The 20,988-nt window shown below is 42.0% G+C and overlaps 1 protein-coding gene across 3 annotated transcripts in view; it reads right to left on the bottom strand.

Moving 5' to 3' along the window:
- DHTKD1 (dehydrogenase E1 and transketolase domain containing 1) overlaps positions 1-20,988 on the bottom strand; it is a 60,374-nt gene that overhangs the window by 21,795 nt on the left and 17,591 nt on the right. Inside the window, exons 3-10 of one of the 3 annotated variants that reach the window (XM_079769483.1) lie at positions 20,581-20,792; positions 19,617-19,811; positions 16,751-17,020; positions 11,744-11,915; positions 9,074-9,272; positions 6,898-7,210; positions 4,905-4,989; positions 3,663-3,802 (exon numbers count right to left, since the gene is read on the bottom strand). In XM_079769483.1, coding sequence (XP_079625609.1) covers positions 3,663-3,802; positions 4,905-4,989; positions 6,898-7,210; positions 9,074-9,272; positions 11,744-11,915; positions 16,751-17,020; positions 19,617-19,811; positions 20,581-20,792 — 1,586 coding nt within the window. The remainder of the gene's footprint in view (positions 1-3,662; positions 3,803-4,904; positions 4,990-6,897; positions 7,211-9,073; positions 9,273-11,743; positions 11,916-16,750; positions 17,021-19,616; positions 19,812-20,580; positions 20,793-20,988) is intronic. The other 2 variants (XM_079769484.1, XM_079769485.1) reach the window with 2 other exon arrangements.

The following is a 20,988-nucleotide window of genomic DNA, read 5'->3' as shown; positions in this document are numbered from 1 at the left end:
GAAGCAGAACAGAGTTGAGGAAAAGACATGATCTAGTAACCTACTTACTTTTATCAAGGCTACTGTGGCCTCTACCCCTTCATAGAAGCCATTATATATTTTTTTGAAAAGTGCATATATTCATTGCTTTATTTTCTGTTTTATCGAAGCCATTTCTAATTGCAGAATTCATGGTGTACACACAATAAAGACAAACTAAGATCAATCAGGTGTTTCTCCCAGGGTCTGCACATAAAGTACATGAGATCTTGTAATAAATTTTATAATAAATCTGCATATAATAAAAGAAATCTTTGACAGCTCCCTCATAAAAGAGGCAAGGCATTTAATTATGGCTTTTCAAATACTAATATTTAAAGCTAATTGATACACTACATTAAATCACAACTCAATAAGAGTCATTGATGGGTGGGGGATATTAAACATTTCAGTATTTAGATCACTAATCTGACTTGACACAGGGGTAGCTTTAGACTAACTTAAAGAAAGCTAAGCACTATGTCCTGTAAGTCATCTTCCTGGAATTTTCCTTTTGACAAGTAAACTTTTTTATAAATATTGATATCAATGAACTCAAGGTTATGCTCTTAAATGGCTAGAGTAGGAAAAAAGAGGACAGGCCACTAATTGTACCTTACAGGATAACTTATTTTAATAAACCTCATGTACCAGGCATATGCTAGTTGTTGGAGAGACAAAAATGAGAAGACCCAGCCCCTGTCCTTGACTCTAACGAGTATAGCTCACTGACTGACACATGGAAATATGTGGCAATAGATTAACACATCAAGCTTACTAAACGTTAGTGAATAAAGTAACTTGATGAAATGATTTTTTTATAAGAAAGAAATGTTGCTAATTATTCACATCTTAGTTTGACTTTAATGAATCCAGCAATATGCAGTCTATAAGGTCAATTTTTGATTGACAAAAAGAACATCCATTTGACACTTACATTATTACAGACTTGAGGCCCGGTGCACGAAATTCGTGCACGGGGAGGGGGTGTCCCTCAGCTCAGCCTGCACCCTCTCCAATCTGAGACCCCTCAGGGGATGTCTGACTGTCGGTTTAGGCCCAATCCCTATGTCCAACTGCTGAACCAGCAGTCGGACATCCCTCTCACAATCCGGGACTGCTGGCTCCTAACTGCTCATCTGCCTGCCTGCCTGATTGCCCCTAACCGCTTCTGCCTGCCAGCCTGATCACCCCCTAACCACTCCCCTGCTGGCCTGATTAACCCCGAACTGCTCCCCTGCCGGCCCGATCGCCCCCAACTACCCTCCCCTGCCGGCCTGGTCGCCCCATACTGCCCTCCCCTGCCAGCCTGATCTCACCCCCAACTGCCCTCCTCTGCCAGCCAATTTGGTTTTGATTGGTGAGTTTCTATGCCAGTCAGCATCAAAAACTCCACCTCCTGGGCAGCCATTGGCTCCTCACAGTCGACCCAGATTTGGTTCTGATTGGTCGGCTTCTATGCCTGTCAGTATCAAAAGCTCTGCCTCCTAGACAGCCATTGGCTCCTTGCAATTCACCCAGATTTGGTTCTGATTGGTCGGCTTCTATGCCTGTCAGTATCAAAAGCTCTGCCTCCTAGACAGCCATTGGCTCCTTGCAATTCACCCAGATTTGGTTCTGATTGATCGATTTCTATGCCAGTCAGCATCTCTGGGCCTATCTCCGGGCCTCATCATAGAGGCAGGGCTGATCAGCAGCTGCCCCAGACTGCTGGTGAGCGGCTGAACTGCTGACCTATGGGAGAGAGAGAGAGGCTTGGCTGGTGGCAAGGGAGAGAGAAGCAGGGTCTGATCACCCTGCTTCTCTATCCGGACCTCACCAGCAGCCGCTGCCACTGCTGATCAGCCCCACCTCTCTCTCTCTCCGAGAGGTCAGCAATTCAGCCCGCTCGCCTGCTGCGCACGCAGCATGGCGAACGGTCAAGCCTCCCGGTCATTGCAGATGTGACGGACCCAGGGTTTTTATATGTTAGGATAAGTAGCCAGAGTAAAACAACTAGTCTACTTGCTGATATGTTACTTCCAGTCCAAATTTATAGACCTATATTGTCTATCCACTCAGCATCCTTTTACTTCAAAAAGCATTGAATCCCTAGTTGCTTTACGAATCCTGTAACTAGCCCTAGCCGGTTTGGCTCAGTGAATAGAGCATCTGCCCGAGGACTAAAGGATCCTGGGTTCTATTGTGGTCAAGGGCATGTATCTCAGTTGCAAGCTTGATACTGGGCCCTGGTCAGAGTGCATGCAGGAGGCAACCAATTGATGTGTCTCTCATCACATAGATTTTCTCTCTCTCTTTCTCTCCCTCTCCCTTCTACTCTCTCTAAAAATCAATGGAAAAATATCCTCAGGTGAGGATTAATAACAACAAAAAACTAGAAAACAATTATAAGTGTATTACAAAAGCTATATGTGCACACCAAGGAAATGTGAAGAACAAATATGCATGTATTACAGAAGATGCATGACCAAAGAATTAAACATTTACTTAAAAACTAGAGGCCTGGTGCACGAAATTCATGCATGGGGAGGGGTGTGTCCCTCAGCCCAGCCTACACCCTCTCCAATCTGGGACCCATCGAGGGATGTCCAACTGCCCTCTCACAATCCAGGACTGCTGGCTCCCAACCGCTCACCTGCCTGCCTGCCTTATTGCCCCTAACCACTTCTGCCTGCCAGCCTGATCACCCCCTAACCACTCCCCTGCCAGCCTGATCGATGCCTAACTGCTCCCCTCCTGGCCCGATTGCCCCTAACTGTCCTCCCCTGCCGGCCAGGTCACCCCTAACTGCCCTCCCCTGCTGGCCTGGTCACCCCTAACTGCCCTCCCCTGCAGGCCTGGTCCCCCCCAACTGCCCTCCCCTGCTGGCCCGGTCACCCCTAACTGCCCTCCCTTGCCAGCCTGGTCGCCCATAACTGCCCTGCCCTGCCAGCCTGGTCACCCCCAACTGCCCTCCTCTGCAGGCCTGGTCGCACCTAACTGTCCTCCCCTACAGGCCTGGTCACCCCCAACTGCCCTCCCCTGCCGGCCTGGTCACCCCTAACTTCCCTCCCTTGCCAGCCTGATCGCCCCTAACTGTCCTCCCCTGCAGGCCTGGTTGCCCCCAACTGCCCTCCCCTTCAGGCCTGATCGCCCACAACTGCCCTCCTCTGCAGGCCTGGTCGCCCCCACTGCCCTTCCCTGCAGGCCTGGTCTCCCCCAACTGCCCTCCCCTGCAGGCCTGGTCCCCCCCCCCGCAACTGCCCTCCCCTGCTGGCCTGGTCACCCCTAACTGCTCTCCCCTGCAGGCCTGGTCTCTCCCAACTGCCCTCCTCAGTTGGCCTGATCGCCCACAACTGCCCTCCCCTGCAGGCCTGATCACCCCCAACTGCCCTCCCTTGCAGGCCTGGTCCCTCCCAACTGCCCTCCCCTGCTGGCCTGATCGCCCACAACTGCCCTCCCCTGCCGACCATCTTGTGGCAGCCATCTTGTGTCCACATGGGGGCGGCCATCTTTGACCACATGGGGGCAGCCATCTTGGGGGGCAGCCACCATGGAGTGATGGTCAATTTGCATATTACCTCTTTATTAGATAGGCTAAAAAAGAATTCTATAACTATAATCATCAGCATATGGATTTTAAAATAGGTAAGGAAACATCCTACCTCTAGAAACCCCTTCTGATGAGGGTCCATATGGTTCAGAGGGATGTAGGTATCATCAGTCTTCTGGCAAACAACCATTGCATGTCTCTGACTAAACGTTCCACGGCCAACATCTTGGCCACTCAGACGGACATTATAACCTTAAGCAAGCAAGAGGGGGGAAAAACCAGATTCCTATGAATAACCTGGTAATAAGACATGGTGACCCTGAAGTCTTATATATCAACTTATCCTGAGAGTTTTCTTAGCATAATAGATTATCCTTATTCAAATACTAGAGGCCCGATGCACGAAATTCGTGCAAGGGGCTCAGCCCTTGCAGCCGCGGTGCCTGGCTTCCTCCAGAAGGTCGTCCAGAAGGTCATCCAGAGCGCTTGCCTCATTACCAGGGCGACGATGCAAGCGTTTCCCGCTTCCCCCACCCCCAGCCACTCTGTGCCTGCTGCCCAGAGGCCCTCCACTGCCGGGGTGGAACGCTTGCCTCATCGCCGTGGCGACGAAGCAAGCATTCCACCAGGCCGCTCACACTGCCCACTCTCAGCAGCCTCCCCCCCGGGACTGGGGACTCCGACAGGGATGAGAGGACTGGGCGCTGCCATCTTGTGGCTATGGGCGTCACCATATTTGTGACGGAGTGATGGTTAATTTGCATATTACCCTTTTATTAGATAGGATACCAGTCCTATATGTAAAGGTCTGTAGTCAAAGTGAGATTGTATAAGAATGGAGAGTCATCATTTACCCTACAGTTTTTAGAGGAAAATATCCAGCCCTGAGCCCTTTTTTTCCAGGTATGATTGCTCTATTCTCTGATGAAGGTTATCAACATGATATACTAAGATTAAATAATATTGTCAGGTAAGAAAAGATAACGTGTTTTAGAATCTCTCTGGTCAATAAAAATAATAGGAGGTAGCTATCACTTAAAAATCTGCAGAGATCATGCCCTGACTGGTTTGGCTCAGTGGATAGAGCGTCAGCCTGAGGACTCAGGGGTCCCAGGTTTGATTCCAGTCAAGGGCATGTGCCGTGGTTGCGGGCACATCCCCAGTGGGGGGTGTGCAGGAGGCAGCTGATTGAAGTTTCTCTCTCATCAATGTTTCTGACTCTCTCTCCCTCTCCCTTCCTCTCTGTAAAAAATCAATAAAATATATTTTTTTAAAAATCTGCAGAGATCACATGTAACAAACATCATATTAAAGCATCTCCTACTAGCTGTGCAGCTAAACAGAAACTTCTTACCTTGAGCAAGCAATGAGCCTAAGGCAAGAGCTTCTGCCGTGGCCCAGTCTAACTTGGTTCCATCCATCACCTTCTCCAGCCTAGACTGTAAAATTGAATGGGGAGAAAAAGTTATCCTTTTCCACAGTTAAAAAAATGTAATGCAACAATGGGAAGTATCAGAAACATAATGTTAAACAAAACAGAAAGTGCAGAAGAATACATGAAAGTCTAATAGCAATCATCTGTCATCTTAAAACAGGCAAAATACACAGGTGCTCAGGTTAGTTGTTCACCCTGTGGATGAATGAGAGATGGCAGCAGGGAGGGTTTCACAGGGAACTTATTTATAATATTCTATTTCTTCACCTGGATGGTGAATGCATAGTTTGTTTTAATAGTCTCTATACCTATAATTAAAACCCCCAAATGGCCCCAGCCACTTTAGCTCAGTGGTTAGTGTGTTGGCCCACAGACTGAGGGATTGTGGGTTCAATGCCAGTCAAGAGCGTACTTCAGTTGCAGGCTCAATCCCTAGCCCCAGTTGGGGTGCATGCCCAATCGATGTGTCTTTCTCACATCCATGTTTCTCTCTGTCTCTCACTCTCTCTCCACTCTCTAAAAATAAATGGGGGGAAAATATCCTCGGGTGAGTATTAACAAAAAAACAAAATGAAGTTAGTGTTTTAAAAATAATTCAAAAGGCCCTGGCTGGTTTGGCTCAGTGGATAGAGCGTCAGCCTGTGGACTGAAGGGTCCCAGGTTCAATTCCAGCCAAGGGCACATGCTTTATCCCCAGTAGGGGATGTGCGGGAGGCAGCTGATCAATGATTCTCTCTCATCGATGTTTCTATCTTCCTTTCCCTCTCCCTTCCTCTGTGAAATAAATAAAAATCTATTTTTAAAAATAAATAAATAATAATTCAAAAGGCAAAGTTTCTTCATCCAAGTTTAAGAAAGATGAAGGCCTTTAACTCCTTGTTCTCCTGTTTTCAGCACAGAAAGTCCAGCATTCAGGAAATCCCTGAGAGCCAGGCAAACCAGAAGTGTTTGTCACATGCATATTTAACGTGAGACAATATGTAAAACCTCAACATGATTAAGGCTCTGAACAGTTGACTCTGGGGTGTGTGTGTTGATTTTTATTTATTACATTTAAGGCACCCAAAAGAATGAAAGTGTTTTCTGGTCAGAACAATCCAAACAGGCATTCTGGTATCGCTGTACCCTATATAACAAAAGGCTAATATGCAAATCAGCCGAACCATAGAACTGGTTGCTATGACGTGCACTGACCAGCAGGGGGCAGACGCTCAACGCAGGAGCTGCCCCCTGGTCGTCAGTGCACTCCCACAGGGGGAGCACCGCTCAGCCAGAAGCCCGGGCTCAAGGCTGGCGAGCGCAGCAGCGGTAGGCAAGAGCCTCTCTCACCTCCACAGCAGCACTAAGGATGTCCGACTGACGGCTTAGGCCCGCTGCCCACGGGACCAGGCCTAAGCCGTTAGTCGGATATCCCCCGAGGGCTCCCGGGCTGCCAGAGAGATGTCTGACTGCCAGCTTAGGCCTGATCCCCCAGGGAACAGGCCTAAGCTGGCAGGTGGACATCCCCCAAGGGGTCCTGGACTGCGAGAGGGTACAGGCCAGGCTGAGGGACCCCCCCGAGTGCATGAATTTTCATGCACCGGGCCCCTAGTATTTAATAATGTGCATGTAGTACATGTACATTTAATGTATTAAACATGTATAAGTGAAGGAAGGAAGGAAGGAAGGAAGGAAGGAAGGAAGGAAGGAAGGAAGGAAGGAAGGAAGGAAGGAAGGAAGGAAGGAAGGAAGGAAAAAGAGAAGTAGACAAAATCTGAGTTAATTGACTATCAGTACCAAAACACCACTAGGATCTGTTCCTAGAACATAACAACATACAATAAATATTTGTCAAACAAATTAGCCAACCAAATGACCAAATATCAATTTGCACAAGAAACAAACAATAATCAGAGACTTCAGGGCTCCCCACCTGAACATACATCTTCAGAAGGTGACTGTGCATCTGGAGTTCCTCCGGCACCTCCACAGACTTGCCACCAATAAACCGAAGGAGGTCTACGGGCACACCTGTGTTCCAGGTGGTAATGCGAGCTTCTGGCTGAGCCAGGCCCTGCCAGTGGGCCTGCAGGTGAGTGGCAGGGGGGCTATAGTGGGCCAGGTTATTTAAATGGTCATTTAACTTTGCATAGTAGGAGGCTTTGATTTCTGATACCTCCTCCTGGGTCATGAGTCCATTGGCAATAAGGTGCTCTGCATAAGTGTCTGGAATGCTCTTGCGGGCTCTGTCCAAGAAAGAGAAGGAATAAATCAATCTGGTTTGTGAAAATCAAAGAGAGACAGATACAGTTATTGTCAAAGATATGTGGTGTGTCATCGCTGCAAAAAGGCATGTAGGAAATGCTTTGGAACTAGATAGAGGGGGTGGTTGTATGACATTGTGAATGTACTAAGTGCTATTGAATTTTAAATGGTCCATTTAATGCTACGTGACTTTCACTCCAATAAATTATTTTCTTCAAAAAGGCAGTGGTGAGTAACAACTTCATCCAGGGAAGCAAGAGAAAACAAATTTATCTTTATGAATTTTCATCTACATTCAGGTAGAAATAATTAGTAATTTTTCAATCAATTGGTAAATTCAGTTATTTATAGGACGGACCTACATAATCTACCCATTCAGCACCCCTTTGTTTTAAAAAATATTAAACCCAAAATTGCCAACATCTGTTTCAGGTGTCTTTAAGAATCCTGAACCTATTCAGCTCCTGGGTTTTATAACAATAATAATAATGCCACTCAATATTTGCATAACATTTTAAACTATAAGGTCTGTTCAGATTTATTATCATATTTAATTCTGACCAAAGTGAGAGGTTAGCAGGATAGATTATTTTAAATGGGGCACTGGGGCACATCAAGTAATTCAGCTGCTATGCTCAGAGCTAAATAAAGAACCCAGATTTGTTCTTCCAAAAGCAGTCTGCTCCCTATGACTAGAAAGGCTCGTAAAATGTCACCAAGTTATTTCCTCTGCTTTAACTTATGTCTATGAGGAAATAAAGTAGAGAAGAGGGATCTATTTTTACTTTCTAGTATCTAAAAAGTGACATTTTTCTGTCACATTAACCCTCCGATTCAGCGCTGAAATACACTGAGTGGCCAGATTATTATGATCTCTGAACGCATAATAATCTGGCACTCAGTGTATTTATGTATAAGGGAAAGCTTGCAAATCTTGATATGTCAAAGGACCAGGAGATAGTGGCCCCCAGCCTCTGGCTAGTAAGTCCTCTGCTTCTTTCTAACTACCCACAATGCAGTTCTTATACATGGAAAAACCTTATTTTAAAATCCCAACTCTGTGGTCAGTCTACACTGAGTGGCCAGATTATTATGCATTCAGAGATCATAATAATCTGGCCACTCAGTGTATAATACAAGCCAATGTGGAATTTAAAACTTCCTGGTGAAAAGGTAAAAAGAAACAGGTAGAATTTTAATCACATTTATTTAAATCAATATATCCAAAATATTGTCATTTAATATCTAATAAATATAATTAATTGTTGAGATAGTTAACATCTTTTTTCATATTAAATCTTTGAAATCTGGTGTGTAGATTACACTCACAGCATGTCTCCATGAAGACTCACCACATTTCAAGCATTCAGTAGCCACTTAACTGACTGCTATATTGGACAGCACAGTTCTGGACTTTCATTAAAATCCAACATCGTGCCAAGGTACAGAGTAGGTCCCCATCTATAGTTTGCAGAAGTGGATCATGGAGGTTCTATTTCTGACCCTGTTAATGCCATACTAAGTAACTTCAGGCAAGGCTCTGCCTAAGTCCTCCTATTCCATCTTCCCATCTGCTAAGTGAGGTTGTTGAGTTGCCCACTTTGCCTGTTCATTGATGAAATATGTAGAATTTGAAGAATATGGGGAGCTTTCCTAACACCCATAGGGTGACCATCCCAGTCTGCCCAGGACTTTGGAGTCCCAAAGTCCTGGGATACACCACTGAAAGCTTCGTGTCTCACACAAACCAGGAAAGTTGGTCATTCTAATTGAGAATGTCTAACAAAAATCATAATGTGACACTAAGGGGAGAGGGCACCTTAAATGAAGGTGTGTAATTGTACCTGATGATTTTGTACATGACTGGGTTGGTGAAGAAAGGCTCATCCAGCTCATTGTGGCCCCACTGCCTGTAGCACAACAAATCAACAATCACATCCCTCCGGAACTGGCGCTGGTACTCAAAAGCCAGTCGTGTGGCACGGACCACTTCCTCTGGGCTGTCTCCATTGACATGGATGATGGCACAGCCCACAAGCTTCCCTGAGGCAGAGAAGACAAGATGAAGTGAGCCAGATGAAATTAGCCCAGCGCCAAGTCCTGCTGCCTGCGTGGAGAGGCATACCACATCTTCAAAGATAGTTTGGACTGGTTGTTAACTCAAATTTTGGAGTCCAGCTGACAAGAATGAGTTCAAGTCACAATTCTGTGACTTATTGTGTGACCTTATATGTTATAGATAGTCTCCCTATCTGTAACACTGGGATAATAGCTCCTATCTCTTAGCATTATTGTAAAGATTAAATGAGTTAATGCATATAGAGTACTTAACAGTGCCTGGTGTGTAATAACTAACAGTTATTTTGTTATTGACATTATTACTATTATCTTTCCTTCTAAGAAAAAAGGATTATGAGAGGATGCATCCTAGGGGGGGAAAATGGATTTTCTCCAAAGAGGAATTCAAGAATGAGTTTTCAGTATCTCTAACTAATCACAAAAAATTCACATAGTCCCAAAGCACATCCGGGCCAGGCTCTGGGTCTAAAACAGAATAGATCCTACCATCTAACATTTCTTACACCTCTGTGAAATAGGGACTGGGTATTAAAAGCTCTGCATTTCTGCCCTGGCCAGGTAGCATAGTTGGTTAAGAGTGTCATCCCGATACACCAACGTTTCAGGGTCGATCCTCAGCCAGGACAAATACCAGAAGCAACCAATGAATGCATAAATAAGTGGAACAACAAATGCATGTTTCTTCCTCTCTCTAAAAATCAATAAATATCATTTAAGTATACAGATATTTATAATCCTGCATTTCTCTTAATACTGCCAATTTTCACAGGTTAAAACAAGGCAACCATCATTCTTCACATCTGATGTCTAACCAGACTACTTGGCCAAATTTAGTGGCTGAACATATACTTTAAAAAAAATAATAATAAATTTGAGCCCTAGCCAGTTTGACTCAGTGGATAGACCATGAGTCAGTGAACCACAGGATCCCAAGTTCAATTCCAGTCAAGGACACGTATCTTGGTAGCAGACTCCTCCCCGGCCCGGGCCCTGGTCAGGGCTCATGCAGGAGGCAACCAAAAGATGTGTTTCTCTCACAACGATGTTTCTGTCTTTCCCTCTCTCTTCCACTCTCTCTAAAAATCAATGGAAAAATATCCTCAGGTGAGGATTAAAACATAATAATAAAAATAAATAAAATAAATTTGACATATTAAAATTTGTAAATTCAAGATATACAGAATATTACTTTGATACTTTATATATTGTGATATGATTGCCATTGAAGCAATATTTATCACATTATACCACTATAGTGCAGTATTATTGACTATATTCATTATATACTACACATTAGATCTCTATGGCTTATTTACTATTCATTACTATTCACTCATTTGTACCTTTATCCTTCCCCCTCACCCTGATCCCCTGGTAACCACCATTTCACTCTGCTTTTTCACATCTTTGACTTTTTTTTTTTTAGGATTCTACATATAAGTGATATCATACAATACTTGTCTTTTGCTGTCTGACCTATCTTGCTTAGCATACTGTGCTCAAAGGTCCATCCACGTTGGCACAAATGGATGGCAGGATGTATTCCTTTCTCCTGACTGAATAATACTCCATGTGTATACCTACCATATTTCTTTATCCATTCATCCAGTGATGGACATATGGGTTGCTTCAATATCTTGGCTATTGTGAATAATGCTGTCATAAACACGGAGTGCAGGTATCTTGTCGAAATCCTGTGTTCATTTCCTTTGCATACATAGCCAGAGTGGATTTTCTGAATCTTATGGTACATCTATTTTTAATTTTTTGAGGAATCTCCATATTGTTTTCCATAGTGGTTGGACTAATTTACATTCCCACCAACAGTGCATAAAAGTCCCTTTTTACCACATCCTCACCAGCACCTGTTGTCTCCTGGCTTTTTTATTCAAAGGTATGCGTGATACCTCATTGTGGTTCTGATTTGCATTTCCCTGATGATTAGTGATGTTGAGCACCTTTTCATGTGCCTGTTGGCCATCAGTATATCTTCTTTGGGAAAATGTGTATTCAATTCCTCTGCCCCCTTTTTAATCGAATTGTTTTTATTATTAAGTTGTATTAGTTCTTTATATATTTTAGATATTAATCCCTTATTGAATTAAACATATCCTTTTTTACTAAGATTTGAGTACTCCAAGTTTGAACATCGTAAAGACAATTACTTTAATGTTGATCTCTGGTTTCCAGATCATTTAACTGGATATTTAAACAATTTGAGATTGCACCGTCTAAGTTCCACTCTAGTCTTATTTCCTTGGATGTAACGACTATGCTCAAAATTTAAAATAAATATTTACTAACAACACTGAAAGTATCTAATCCAAAATTTAAAATGGGCTAACCAGTGAGGCTCACTGTTCCAAGCTGAACTAGAAGTTCCTCTAGAAATTCCTTGTCTGACCCAGCAACACCAACAATTCTGAGTTACATACCAATATCACTACAGTATAAGGAAGACCTTCCTCTTTCTGCCGGAGTGGTGTAACCCAGCTGGTTATTGACAATCAGGTGGACACTTCCACCAATTCTGAAATGTGGGAGATTAGAGAGCGTAAATGTTTCAGGGACAATCCCTTGACCACAGAAAGAAGCATCACCGTGAACCTAAATTATGGGGGAGAATAAAAGAAAAGGAACACAATGGAAAATTTTTATGTTTTCAGACTGGAATAAATTGTTTTCAAATAATAACAGGAATAAAAACAACCACCTTCTCACTGCTCCCCTGCCCTCCTAAAAATCTGCTGGTTGTAGGATTTTCTAGAACAGTTATGCTGATCTAAAGCAACTTTCAAAGATGCTAAATCAGTTATTTTCCTCTTGCAGCTACTACCAGTTGACCTCCTCTCTCCATCCCATATCATCACCTATCCCCAGTATTCTAGTATCCTCATCAACAGTCTAGAACATACAGCAGCACCACAGAAGGAAGGGCTATTGGAGGTCCAGGAAAGAAAATCAGGCCTAGTAAAACTTTCATGGAAACAGGCTGTGAGATATAAGGAATAGTGCACGGCTTTGAACTCTCCCTTTGCCCAATCAAACCCCCAATCAACTGCTTTGAGGGAAAAACAAAACGTTATGAGAGAATGTCTAAAATATGCTACTCTTCCAGAACATTTGAAGTGTGCTAGATCACAGTATCACAAAAGAGAAGGGGGATTTTTTTTTAAGAAAAGCTAAAAGCTAATAATGAGGAAATTGTAGATCTTAGAAGATCTTAGAAGAAAATATAAGCCCTACAGACTTTCTGCTAAAAAGACAATTATCATAAACAGCTAAGATGCTGAACTAAAGAATAAAATGATCTGATGTGCCCTAACTTAAAGCAATCTTTATGACTCTAATGATAACAGAATTAAAATACCTAAATATGAATTAAGGAAAAATACTTAGAAGTTCATTTTTAATGATATTGTTAATGTCCCATAGAGAGTTATTTTTCTATAAGTAGAATATTTTGAGTAAGAAAGGAAGCACTCCTCTGCCTAAGTGAAATTTCCAGTCCACACCTCCCCATTGCTAGGGTCCAGAGGGATCACTGACATTCTGGAATATTTATTCATAGCAATAACATACCCTTACATTATCTCCACAGCACTATACACTATCTCTACTGATCCACTCAACAGCCAGGCTGGAGGGAGGGGGCAGATAAGGAAGTCACTACTGTCCTTTTAACAGATGAGAAAACCTAGGTTCAGAAACATATATTTCACATGGCTTGGACTAGATGCTAGACCTTCTCTGATTGTGATACCGCCATTTTTTTCTACTTATTTCTCCACTCCTCCAAGCCATTTTCCTGGATTAAGGAATTTATTATGTACCTGTTCTCACATAATCCTCAGAATACAATGAAGAATTAATATACTCTCATTTTACCTATGAGATTCAGAGAACAATGTAAAAACCAAACATGCCAAACTACAAGGCAGCAAAGCCAGGATGTGAACTCGGGTCTTCTTGGTTCCAGAGTCCTTGTCTTTTCTATACCGTGCTACATTGTAAAGTCCAGCTGGCAGCCACAAAGGGTCAAGGGGTTTCTCACCCTTAGGCTCCCTTGCTGATGGGATTCATTGTGGGGTAAGGATGTAAAAGGGGGTCAGCAAAGCAAGGAAGAAAGGTAAGTGCCTTTTCTGCTCCTTTACAAAAATGTTAGAGTAGAGGCTTTGATAAGAACATATATGTTCATAACCTGCATCCTTTTATCCTGGCCTTGGGATTCTTGGCACTAAAGCACACCTGTCATTTGCTAATTTTATTTTCCCTCTTAAGTAAAGAAAGAAACCACTCCACTATGCTCCATAAAGCTCTGTGGGATTAAGGGCCCATAAGCACAAACAAATGCTGGGTGAAGTGGCAGCCACTCAGTCAAACATGACTGGGGTTGGGGAGGGGGGAGCTTGGACACACACAGGAGATCACAAATGAGAAGCCACTTTTACCAGGTCCAGGACTAAGGAAAACAGAGGACAGGCAGAAAAAGTAGCATCTCACTCACCATGATTTTATAGGCTCCAAATTTAGAGTTCCCACAAGAAATTAGAATCGTGTACTTGAGCTAGGCATGCAAAACAGAACAGGGAAAATATTTCGGGAACACAAAGCAGGCAAAGGTGGGCAGTCAGTTTCTCATAACTTCAAAGAAAATGCCATTTTTACCTCTTACTTCAGAAATCAATCTTAAGATCTGCTTAATGTAGTGGGTAAATGTAAATGACTACCCGTAATGTGGAGGTTCTTGACTTCACTTAGGAAAAATTTTGTATCATGAATTAAGTCAAGAGAAAGGTAAAGGGAATATCTGTCTTTGTAATTTATAGAACAAATAAAACACATGCAAAATCAGTAAGTAAGGTGAAGGGATGAAGAAGCACAAATTGCCCTAACCAGTTTGGCTCAGTGGATAGAGCGTCAGCCTGCGGACTGAAGGGTCACAGGTTCGATTCTGGTCAAGGGCATGTACCTTGGTTGTGGGCACATCCCAAGTAGGGGGTGTGCAGGAGGCAGCTGATTGACGTTTCTCTCTCATCGATGTTTCTAACTCTCTATCCCTCTCCCTTCCTCTCTGTAAAAAAATCAATAAAATATATATATTTTTTTTAAAGAAGAAGAAGCACAAATTGATAGTTACAAAACAGTCTCATGTAAAGTACAGCATAGGGAATATAGTTGATAACATAGATGGTGCCAGGTGGGTACTGGAAATATTGAGAAGAACACTTTGTAAAGCACAGGATTGTTTAACCATACGCTGTATATCTGAAACTAATGCAAAATAATATTGAATGTAAACTGTAATTAAAAATAATAATTTTAAAAAGAAAAAAGAGAGAATATCTGGCTATTTGGAGTTTTCTATTTAGAAATACTGTGGCAGCATAGTAAGAAGCTAGGGAAATTCCTTGACAAGTGAAATAAGGAAAACTGAGACAAAACAATTAAACAAGGCCAAACAATTTCAGCAATTTACAGGCAGCTAATGAATCACAAGATTTTATCTTCCCTAATCAAGGACACTTAGAAGCAAATAAGTTTACACATTCCAGACTGTCTCAGGGCAGACCAGCCTCGGTCCCAGTCCCTCTTCAATGATGTTCTTTGAATATAAAACTAACCCTGACCCCTCTATATGCACAATTTGATGAATCAACATATTGAAGGACATCCCTGGAAAGCTAATGAATCTTCTGTTAAGACGCTCCCCTGAGACCTCTCTCAGATTCTGGCCAGCCAAAGGAAGATAAAAAGCCTCAGGACAAAGGACCCACAGCACACTCTCACTGAAGCATGCCCACACCTTGTATCTCTGCTCTCTTTCTCCTAAACTCTAAGGGTCCCCAAGACTTACAACCAGGGGAGCAGTGGGCATCGGCAGCTCCTCCCGGGCTTTCCCCCTGAACCTGTGTCCAAGGCCTCCCTTTTCTCTGATTTTCCAGTGAACTGACAGCAGCCCCAACGTGGCTCACTTGTCACTGTGACTTTTACTTCCCAGTGAGCTAACAGCAGCCCGGCCTAGGCTCTCTCCTGTGGCTTCTTCTACCTTAAGCCCTTCCTTTGTTTTACTGTCCCCAACTGTAATAAACATGTTCTCAACATCACCTGGACTCGTGTTGTGAAATCTTTCCTAAGTGAAGTCAAGAACCCACAGAGGCCCTCGGCAGACTCGCTCTGGACCCAGACCCCATACGCTAACAATGCCGTATCATAATCAGTCTGCCTATCCCCAAGTATTTTCCACAAGTTTCTGGCCCGTGAAAAATTAACATGAATAAGATACTGTGGTTATCTGTATACACAGCCATATATTCTACTGCCTTATATATAGGTTTGTAGATTTCTGTTGGGTTTGAAGACTCGGTTACTGATATCCAGGATTATTTATCCCCTAGTAGTTAAAGGTTCACATTGAAACGAACACTCCTATTTAAAAAAAAAAAAAAAAAAAAGCAAGCCGGACTGGCATTGCTCAGTGGTTGAGCGTCGACCTATGAACCAGGTTGTAGGCTCCATCCCCAGCAGGAGGCATGCAGGAGACAGCCAATCAATGATTCTCGCTCATCATTGATGCTTCTGTCTCTCTCTCCCTCTCCCTTCCTCTCTGTAAAATCAATAAAAAAAAATTTTTTTTTTTTAAAAAAGGGACCCACAATCCAAACCTCTAAAAGATACCTACCTTTTGGGTTATGAAAAATTTGGGGGAGGTGCAGGGGAAGCAAGAGCCACACTAATAATTTGTATTCTTTTGTTGTTGTTGTTAATCCTCATCCAAGGATATTTTTCCATTGATTAATTTTTAGAAAGTGGAAGGGAGGGGGAAAGACAGAGAAAGAGAAACATCAATGTGAGAGAGACACATTGTTGCCTCGAACATGCTGCCGACCAGGGCCAGGGATTGAGCCTGCAACAGAGGTACTTGCCCTTGTCCTTGACTGGAATCGAACCCAGGACCCTTCAGTTCTCCGGCCTGACGCTCTATCCACTGAGCCAAACCAGCAAAGACAATAATTTGTATTCTCTACCTTAATACCAAAAACCGTCACTTTAGAACAAACAAGCAAAAAATAAATAAATCTAGACTCGTGTAGCCTTGTTAGATATATGGGTGCCATGTGGTTTCCTAGAAGGCCATACTTTCAGAGAAGTAATGACATCCATCCTCCCAGCAGTAGTAGGTATGCCAGTCAATAACCCCTTAATTAATCATAACTTGAGAAAGGAAAAGCACAGTGAAAACCAGTCTAAAGTCCGTTGCCTTGACACTACACCTCATATCTGTTATTGATTTTTAAAACAACCCCAGAATTTATTTTCCCTAAAAGTGCATCTCAGTTTCATCTTGAATGCCTGCCATCTCCTTTCAGACCTACCAACTTGGACATTCTTTCTCCCTCATCTTCCCACACCCTGATCACACTTTCTGAAGCTAGAAGTACCTGCAAGCAAATGACTTTGTCCCCAGGCTGAGCCGAAACGTCTGGAGAGTAGTCCCCATCCTGTCTAGACTGCTGCCTTCCCCGAGTCTTCCCGACAGCCACAGGGTTAACAGCTTCCAGGTGTGAGGGGTTAGGCAGCATCGTCACATGCAGGGGATGGTGCGCACCAAAGTCCAGGTCAACTGAGGAGGTCAGGTGAGACAGGACATCTCCAGTGGCTGGTACATTTTCCGGAAATTCACTTAAGCCTCGCATTTTGCGAAACATCAGCTATTGCAGATACACATACAAGAAAAAAAATGTGTGTGTTTTTTTATCATAACCGAGAAGTGGCTAGTTTAAATTATTCAATACAAAAAAACTTCATGCACATGCTTCTATAATTATTACCATCCATTATTTAAAGATATGCACAAATTTCTAACTGCTCCAATGCACAGAACTTTTTGAATATCTTCAAAATCAAATGAAGTAGTAACACTTTATGAGGAGTCTAACATGACATAGACTGTAAGTTACCTCTGCCTTGTAGCACATGCTCCATCTTCCACAATAATTTTCTTAAGTACACTTGTTAGAATATATTTTCAAAAGAACTTTTTCAATTAATTTCATTAAAAGTCAAGAGGAAAATAATAGAATTTAATCCTGTTTAGAAAGGAGACAACTATATTTTTAGCTCAAGTTACATCTAAAGAACTATAGATGTCGTCCCATTTGTTTATTTTTTCCTTAGTTTCCATAGCCCTAGGAGCTGTATCAGTAAAGATATTGCTACAACATATGTCTGATATTTTGCTGCCTATGAAGTCTTCTAAGATTTTAATGGTTTCCCATCTTACATTTAAGTCCTTTAGCCATTTTGAATTTGTTTTTGTGTATGGTGTAAGTTGGTGATCTAGTTTCATTTTTTTGCATGTATCTGACCAAATTTCCCAGCACCATTTATTGAAGAGACTGTCATGACTCCATTTTATGCTCTTGCCTCCTTTGTCAAATATTAATTGAGCATAAGCCACTATGGAAAACAGTATGGAGTTTCCTCAAAAAGTTAAAAATGGAACTCCCATTTGACCCAGTGATCCCACTCCTAGGACTATATCCCAAGAAACCAGAAACACCAATCAGAAAGGATATATGCAGCCCTATGTTCATAGCAGCACAATTTACAATAGCTAAGATTTGGAAACAGCCCAAGTGCCCATCAGCAGATGAGTGGATTAAAAAAACTGTGGTACATCTACACAATGGAATACTATACTGCCACAAAAAAGGAACTTTTACCATTTGCAACTGGAGAGCATTATGCTAAGCGAAATAGCCAGTCGGAGAAAGATAAATATCTCATGATCTCATTCATATGTGGGATATAATGATTAACATAAACTGATGAACAAAAGTAGATCCAGAGACAAGAGGCAGGGGAGCGGTGGGGTGGGGGGGGGGGGATGAGAGATCAACCAAAGGACTTGTATGCATGCATATTAGCATAACCAATGGACACAGACACTGGGGCAGTGGGGGCTTGCCCTCGGGGGTGGGAGTGGATGGGGGGGTCAATCAGGGAAAACAGACATATGTAATACCTTAAACAATAAAAAAAAAAACTATAAAAGTCCAATGCTCAAAGGACTTTTCTACATATATTGTCTCACTTCATTTTCAGTCTTCTACGAGACAAACCTTATTACCCATTTTTAAAGAGAACAAGTAAGAGAAATTAAATTGTTAAAGGTCCTATAACAAAGCTGGGTCTCAAACCAAAGTATTAACCAAAAACAGCATGTTATTCTCAGTTTGCCAAATCGTTTGAATGACCCCGAAGCTTCTCTAGTCTGCAAAAGCTTAATTACCTATCTACAAATAGAACCATACATAGTGTATATACAGATGTGTTTATGACAAGTATGATCATTTATAATCACTTTTGCATCTTTGAGTGATTTCTTTGTCTGAGATATTTTAGGAATGCAATTTTTGGTTTAAGAATTTCTGCATGTATCTAAGCACATGCTCCATCTGCCAATTACTTTATCCTGTCATACGCTACCTTTTTAAAGGTATTTGTCTTTTAAAAGCTGATTACTAATCTCTTAGCATCAGAAACACTGAGGTCTGAGTAATAGTGGTAGAGATTGGCCCCTAGACATGATACTACCTAGATTTTCTAATCTTCTTAATGACAACACATCTTCAATGGGCTCCGTTCACTCCATCTAATTTTGACAGTCCCTTTAACATTTGTGGTTATTTATAATCCCCTGGAAAAGGACAGTAATGAGGCTTATTCACACATAATGGCCACAACTTTATTAAATATCAAATCTCTCTGATGTTCTCTGACATCAGATCTTCAGTCCTGATTCCCAAGTCTTTTGAGTGACTTATAGAGCAGAGCAGCTCAGTTGGACTGAACAGAAATACCAAGATCCAATTATCTATAAAACCACTCACTTAGGTGGTCTCTTAAGATAGCAATGTATCATTAGTTTTAGTACAATCTATTAACTATAAACTCTGTAAATAACTGAAAGGTAACATTGACTTCTTGGAAGGTAAAATTGTGCAAATCTTTGTGTTCTTTTGAATAATTTTTATGAAGTAAGAAAAGCTTGCTTCAAAGAACAGAATTTATCTATTCATATCATCCTTAAGGAAATAAACTAAACTTTAAATTCCCTGAAAGAAGAAAGAACCCATATAAGGATATGCAGAAAAATCAACCTAAATACCCATTCTATCCAGCAGTAATGGATTCCATCAATTAACTAAGCTATATCCTGGACCAATGATTCAAATACTTAGTCATTTTTCTAAAAGGAATTATTACCATCGGTTTTATTGTATGTCATAGAAAGTATCTTACCTCTGGAGGGAACTGCAGAAGGCCTGTCAGTAAATTAAGTCTCCCCCTATGGGGCATCCCAATGATGACATCAGTGATCCCACTGTAGGCTGACATTTTCAGCAACTCATGGAAAAAGCCCATCATGCTTTCAGCTCCTTCGCCTCCATATCGCTTCACTGTGGCAAACTTGGTGGCCAAAAAGTGGTCAAATTCCTATGGGACGTCACATCAGACACATTAGTCACACATTAGCGGACTACTTAGGTCAAAGTCAGACATATCAAGTGGCTGTGGTTGTGCCCTTCACTACCTACCCCAGAGAAAAACATGTCACCCCGAGTCCAGCAGGAACGCCTTGCCAAGGACACCCGACCACAGTAAGGGATGAAGAGAAAATAGCCTGAGAGGTAGAATAACTTAACCCAAGAGGAACCCCCTTAAATGTCGGTTCTTCCATAGTAGGGGCAGAGCCTCAGATTTCTGCAGCCTCAACCAGTACCTGAGTTTCAGTATCAGGCTCCACAGTACCATTTTATCAAGGCTGCAAACTGGCCAACTGTCTGAATTATTGGGAATAAAATTTGTGTCCTCTTGATATGCCTGAGACCTGAGAATAGCCTTGACAAACATTCAATCCCATTAATTCATATTGATTTGTCTTCCATGCATAGTTTTTTATTACTTCAGGAAATAAAAAGAAAAGATCTTAAGGATTTTGTAATCTTTTATAGAGTGAATAGACACACATATAAAAAGTATTCTGACTCTGAGGAGAACCAATAGCTCCATTGTTTGGCGATTTACTTTTTCCTCCTCAGAATAAATTGGTTTGTGTTATATTGTCTGTTGTATTGAGGTAATGGGGAGGGGGTAAGTAGGGGTATGTTCAGAGATTTAATGCCTAATTCCCTCTCTCCAGTAGTTATATATCTTTGTAGGAAATGAGCTGACCTATTCCATTTATTAGCTGCTGCTTTTATACCTGAGATTCTAGCATTAGTTTGGACAGATGTTTTCTCTCTTCTGTAGTAAATGTCTCCTTTTTCAGCTCCTCAAACCGCTTTGCAAACCAGTCTTTCTCCTCCTGTCTCTGAAGTTGGGAGGTTTCAATGGAAATCTGCCCACAGTAGATTTGGTTGAGATAGGCTAATACTTCCTCAAGAGAGGCCTCGTCCTTCCCCATGTTCAATAATCCTATGAAATGGAATCAAAGAGATCCTCTTAAAGAAGAATCAACCATGTAACTAATTATAGAACATACCAAAATAATTTTTTCAATTCAGAGCATTTCATTCCAAGTAACTTGGGTCATTATCAGTGCTTATCTACATTTTTCTAGAAGCAAATCTAAAAATATGATCAAAAGCCACAAGGTAGTAAAACTAGAAGA

The sequence above is a fragment of the Cnephaeus nilssonii genome (assembly GCF_951640355.1).
Source record: "Cnephaeus nilssonii genome assembly, chromosome: 4".
NCBI classification, from domain to species: Eukaryota; Metazoa; Chordata; class Mammalia; order Chiroptera; family Vespertilionidae; genus Cnephaeus; species Cnephaeus nilssonii.
This window is presented reverse-complemented; position numbering and strand designations above follow the sequence as displayed.